The sequence below is a fragment of the Acyrthosiphon pisum genome, chromosome A1, assembly GCF_005508785.2.
Source record: "Acyrthosiphon pisum isolate AL4f chromosome A1, pea_aphid_22Mar2018_4r6ur, whole genome shotgun sequence".
Lineage (NCBI taxonomy): Eukaryota > Metazoa > Arthropoda > Insecta > Hemiptera > Aphididae > Acyrthosiphon > Acyrthosiphon pisum.
Window position 1 is genome coordinate 73,747,160 of NC_042494.1, and position 6,306 is coordinate 73,753,465.

Here is a 6,306-nt window from a genome sequence, read left to right on the forward strand (position 1 = left end):
TTCTATCGCCAGTAGGATAGGCGATAATGAAAATGGATAACCCGATAACCGTCAAGCGACATTCGAGTTTCGACAAGTGACAACCATTTACATTTTACAGTCGATGGGTACAAAATACTAATTATAAATGTAATTCGTAATGCCAGTAATACAGTTCCAGAATCAAGACTTCCAGTGTTCCACAATTAGTGACATGTGACATTTATTGAATAGTCTTTAGTTTTCACGTACTTACTAAATGAAACGTGAACTCGTGAAACCAAATTTTGAATTTCCGTATCAACACAATTGAGGTTATAAAGCTCCCAAAACTAAAGTAGTCAAGTAGTATTCTTATTTAGATTGAAATGTAACTTGCTAAGTTACAACTGATCTACCTTATCGTTTTTTTTGTGTTATCAATATATTATGACATTTTATATTATAATTTGTGTCAGTAATTTATATTTGATCATGACAAAATATTTTGTTATGTATTTGATGACATATTCACATGTGCCATTTAAAAGATACATTTTTGACGCATAATGCGTTTAAGTATGCCAAATGTGTACAATATGTTTGGTTATCCTATGAGGAACTACCCAAGTATTGACCAATAATTATGGCATTACATTTCACACTATGTTCTGTAATGTATCTTTAACATTACATTTAAAAGTTTTTGTTTATAAACAATAGCATATGAAATTAGTAAATAATATTATGTATTTTTAAGTACCTATGTCCTAAAATATACAATAGGACATTTGACTTTTAATAATAATTAAGATATTTAAAATACATTACAAATACCATGTTTTCTTCTTTTTATTTTGCAGAATATGAAGTTATAAACTTCACAACATTGTGGTTTTTTAAACACTCAACAGTCTGAAATGTGAAACTTTTGCGATTTATTTATAATTTGTAAAAAAATTGTATACAGAATGTCCACCATTAAATTATGTTTGTGTGCACTACACACAGATATTGCACTAAACGGTAGTAATTTGGATGTTCAAGCTGCTCAACAGCACATTTATCAGATAAATCAGTATTTCAAAAGTGACATAACATCTATCGAATCGGGTGATTTATTAAAATATATTCAATATGAATTTATGGGGAGAATACATAATACAACTATAACTTCTAAACAATCTTAGTCCCATTTCAAATGGATATGTATTGTACGCATAGTTTACATTGATTAGGTTCATATTTGCCATATCGGCTAGGAAATTGCGCCATCGTCGGAATGGTGTGTATGAATTTAACTAATATAAATGAAAACGCACACATACTTTTCAAAATCAGTATTAAAGAATTTACTTTTTTTGTAGTTAAATTACATAACAAATTACCTTTCAAAATTGTAACTATTCTTAATTTACTTTTTTATTTTGCCCAAATTAAAAAAAAGTAACTTCTTAGTTTTTGTTTTGAAAAATATGACCATAGCTTAATAATTATGTTGTTAATATATTAATTTAGTAATTACAATCAGCAATATAAAATTATATGGGTAAAACACTAAAATGTTTATTTAAGAACCAAACAAGGCAATAATTTACTGTCCAACATATTTTATTATTTATTTTTAAATTTATTTTAAAAACAATTCATTTTCCAAATTACTAGACACTTATTAAAAATGAAGATATTTTGTCAAATAACTATTAAAAAAATGTACCGTCAGAAAATCATACTTTTTTGATAATATATTTACAAATATTATAAATTGGTTCTTAAGAGGACGTTTCACCCGCATTGGTCCGTCTTACACACGTACGAAAACATACAAAAACTGTTTTGCCCTGGAAAAGGCTACAGTCATAACTAAGAAACAAAATTTTTTAATTTTTGGTAACACTTATACGAAAAAAGTTCTTTTTGTTTCAAAATCCATTACTATTTATGTTTTTCAAACTTAAATAACTCTATTGAAATTTCCGATATCGAAAAAAAAAAAAAACTATATTGCACAGCCAAAGTTCTTTTTTAAATGTGGTGAGAATATTGTTTTTTAGTTATGACTGAAGCCTTCTCCGTTCTTTCCTGCGGAAAATAGTTTTCGCTATGTAGTACGTGTGTAAGATGGAGACAACAAATGCGGGTGATACATCCTCTTCTTAAGATGTATTAAAAAAAATGTAATTTAAATTGTTTATATTATATTACTTACAATTAAATGTAATTAAATTGCCATAATGTTACTTAAAACGTAGTTACTCCACATCACTAATCAAAAGTATATATTAAAACCTCACCTTACTGATATATTCAACTATATTTTTTTAAAATTTAAGTGCAATACTTAAACCCAACCAGCTAATATTAATAGTTATTTATAAGATAAAAATGTATAATAGTTTAATTTTTGAAATGTGTTTATCTGTATTTAGAGCTAGCTCTCAAAATATTATTTGCTGATGATAAAGGAATTTTATGTTTTGCAAAATCAATAATCAGCTTAGATTCAATAAATACTAAAATAATTACAGCTGATATTCTGTTCTTATTTCTTCAGTTAATTGAGTCATTTCCTACATATGTTGTTTATTACATAAAATTAATAATGGTAAATAAAAATATAATACAATTAATTTAAAACATAACTGCGCATATTATGTACCTACCAGTGCTTGGAAGGATCTTGTTTCAATGATTTCGTTCAATCATCAAGGACTTAATGGGAATGTAGTTCCTTTTTTCATCCATCTGTTCTTATAAACATAGGTATTTTAAATAATTTTTTTATTAAAAATGTAGTCAATATAATGAACTAGGTATGCAATTAAAACTATTTATAACAATATGAGATAATATTGAAAATGTTTACAAAATTTCAATTTTTATCGGTCTTAACTTGTATGAAATAAACAAATCAAACAATTTATAAACAATTGATTACCCACTACAAATTATATTAAAAGTGCACAAAAAAGAATGTTCAAATCTAAGAATAATGGTATAGGTTTTACATTTCTACTTACATTATTCAATAAGTTATGAGCAATTGAAAAGAGACGCGTAACGTCATTGGGTCCTGCTCATCGTAATTGCCTACCTTAAAAGTAAAAGTTCTTCGCTTCACACAACAATTTACCTAAAAGTTTAATTTTGAAATTTTATTTACATACAAATGTATGATTGGTTTTATGTGTTTAAGACGATACAAGTATCAACATTTCAATATAAAGTTTTTTAAATATTAAAAATCTTAAAAGATATATTTGAATTTTTATTTTATATTTAATTTAAATGGCCATGAGCACCGATAACAAAAATATCATTTTAAAGATTTATTAATATTTAAAAAACTAAATGTTATATTGAATTTCTGATACTTTAATTGTCTTAAACACATAAAATCACACATTTAAATGTAAACTAAATTTCAAAAATAAAACTTTTAGATTGTTAAATTGTTGTATGAAGCAAAGAACTTTTACGTATTGTTGGGAATTACGATGAGCAGGGCCCAATGAGGTCACGCGGCTATTCTACATTTCTTAAAATCTTTTAAAGTAATCATTTTTTTTATATTGGATTTTCACCAAACCAATTAATACAGCCATAGGTACAATAATTTAACATTTAAAAAAAATTTAAAGAACACTTTTTTGTGGTTTGTGCTCCTTTAATACAATTTTAAAATTATCAAGGAACGAAAAATGTTCTTTATTTAGGAATGAGCCAGAAACAATTTTGTTCCTTTTTAACAAGACAAACATGAACTAATTCCTTTTTTAAATGAACTTTCCAAGCACTGTAATATGTACCTAGGTATATAGTGGGCTCCTATATTTGTTGTGTAGTTCTTCATAATAATGTAGTCCATGACTGAATTATTGATTAAAAAATGATAATTAAATAATATGTATATTATAGATTTTATGTAATCTATGCACCAACAATTTAAAACAAAGCACAGACATAAGTACAAGAACTTATCAAATATATGAAAAACTATTAGAGAAAAATCATTTCAGTGATCAAATTGAAATCAATAAAATAATTGAACACTTAAATTATCAAGTTTCGTTAGGTGACAAAATATCCCCTACAGGTAAATTTGTATCATTCATTTAAATAATAAAATGTAAAATAACACTCATAATAATAATTTTTAGCCCGCCAACATATATATAATCTATTTGGTGTAATTGCTCAACATCATCCTATGTACTTAAAAAATTATGAAGATAAACTCATGAATCTGTTTTGTTACGAACTTCAAAGTCAGGTTAATATTATTTTTATTATTATTATTATTATTATTATTATTATTATTATTATTATTATTATATTAAGATATTTTTATGATATTGTTAAAATTTGCAGATAGAAATAAGGGAGATAAATTTAAAAAAATGTTTATCTCCTGTGGCTATAGGATGTTTAAATGGATTGACAGGATTTTTAAATAATTTTGCAGACCATATCAAAACTCATGATTATTGTTTACGTATATATGAAATATTAAAAAAATTAATTGGAACTGTTGAAGAAAAAAAAAGACATGTTATTAATCGAAGTATAATACAATAATGAAAACCAGTTCTTGTTATGACTAACAATTATTATATAAAAACAAAATATTGTTTTCAGCTGGTCTAAATTTATTTCAAAAACATATTCAATTATTTTTGAAGTTAATATTTCAAAATGCATCTGAAGTTATGTGGTTTCAAAAAAAACTTTGGGATTGGAGTTTATTACCAAATATAGAAGATAAAAAAATTGGATTATCTTCATTTGAAGTTCTTTATAAAGGTGCTTCAATAGAATTTGCAAGACAAAATAAAATAATTGAATCCAATATCAGAAATGTTCAACAAGAAATAATAAAAGTATAAATTAATATATAATGTAATTTGTATAGATATAATTTTAAACAAATTTATGCTATTTTATTTTATTCCACTGTAATGTACTTTAAATTTCTACTTGGTTTTTTTTTTTTTTAGAATATGATTATATTTCTAAAACACAAGTTATATGATTTCAAATTAAATCATCAAGAACATGCTGTAGTAGTGAGAAGTATAGGTTGGTTAGCAGAACCCTGTAATAATCTTTTGGGAGAAGACAATTTAATTGGAATATTTACTATTTTGTCACTACAAGCTGATGAAAAATTTTTAAAGTATATTCTTTATTCTAAATATTTATAAGCACTTAATTAATCTAATTTATTTTTACTTAGTTGTCCATTGGGAAAAAAATCTTATGATCCAAACGCAGCTAATTACTTGAATTCATTATCACTAATTATAAGAAATATTAAAACTTTAAACACCGATCAAGTTTTATTTATTCAGAGGTTAAGCATTTACTGTTTCAATGATTTTATATCTGCTCAATCAAAATCTGAATGGCAAGACAATATTAGTAATGCTATAGTTATTTCCATATACTGTTTAGCTTCGTCTCATGGAAATATTTTGGATAAGTACTTAAAACAATTATGTAAGATTGCTATATTTTTTTTATATCCTATTTATTATTAATCTAAAATAATTTATTTTAATAGTTTATGTGGGATTAATAAAATCTTGTTCACATCGTGCAGCTATTGATGCTGAAATAGTAGAAGAATATACTGGGCATGTATTAATAAAAAGCACTAATTATGTTTCACTTTGGATATCTTTATTAAAAGCTCATCAATGCCATTTGTTTGATTTATATTTAAGTAAGATTTTTTTTTATCTTATCCTTTATAAATGAACTTGTATTGGAGAAAAGTTTGAGTGTTTTTCTTATAAAAAAAAAATAATCCAGCTTATGCCCAATTTAATTTTGTTGAATGGCTGTAATATGAATATTTGAATTTCGTAGTAAAGGTTTATCCAAGATTGAAAAAAGGTGGGTAAGTGGATGTCGCTCTGCTGTACAGTAGGTTACAAGTGGGTCACTGTATAATGGACAGTATTAAATTTGAATTCAATATTATATCACTGTATAAGAAAAACGATTCTGAGCGGAGACGGTATATCAGTCTATGTATTAGACATATATATACTTATCTATGGTATTAAAAAAAAATTGACCTATAATAAATTCCAAATTAATCATATCATAATATCTATTAGGTACTTATAAGTTATAACGCGTTATACATCAACAAAAAACCGTGGTAAAATCATAGATATATAATAGTATACTTAAGAAGTTTCAAGTACCCACGAATAATATTATACAATCACAACAAAATAACTAAAAGAGTTATCCTACGTTTTTAATATGTAATTTCGTCCAAATTTGTACTTAAAATGACTATAAAAATAAACTGTTTAAATGTATATTTTAGATTTT

General features: G+C 25.0%; 1 protein-coding gene across 3 annotated transcripts in view; it reads left to right on the forward strand.

Annotated features, from left to right (window-relative positions):
• Nucleotides 1-6,306, forward strand: part of LOC100570557 (DNA-dependent protein kinase catalytic subunit) — a 33,898-nt gene continuing 27,592 nt past the window's right edge. Inside the window, exons 1-10 of one of the 3 annotated variants that reach the window (XM_029487493.1) lie at nucleotides 1-293; nucleotides 822-1,071; nucleotides 2,388-2,563; nucleotides 3,877-4,054; nucleotides 4,119-4,231; nucleotides 4,330-4,522; nucleotides 4,597-4,838; nucleotides 4,956-5,134; nucleotides 5,195-5,457; nucleotides 5,522-5,683. In XM_029487493.1, the coding sequence (XP_029343353.1) occupies nucleotides 930-1,071; nucleotides 2,388-2,563; nucleotides 3,877-4,054; nucleotides 4,119-4,231; nucleotides 4,330-4,522; nucleotides 4,597-4,838; nucleotides 4,956-5,134; nucleotides 5,195-5,457; nucleotides 5,522-5,683 (1,648 nt within the window). In that variant the 5' untranslated portion in view covers nucleotides 1-293; nucleotides 822-929. Of the gene's footprint in view, nucleotides 294-821; nucleotides 1,072-2,387; nucleotides 2,564-3,876; nucleotides 4,055-4,118; nucleotides 4,232-4,329; nucleotides 4,523-4,596; nucleotides 4,839-4,955; nucleotides 5,135-5,194; nucleotides 5,458-5,521; nucleotides 5,684-6,306 lie in introns of those variants that run through there. The other 2 variants (XM_029487491.1, XM_029487492.1) reach the window with 2 other exon arrangements.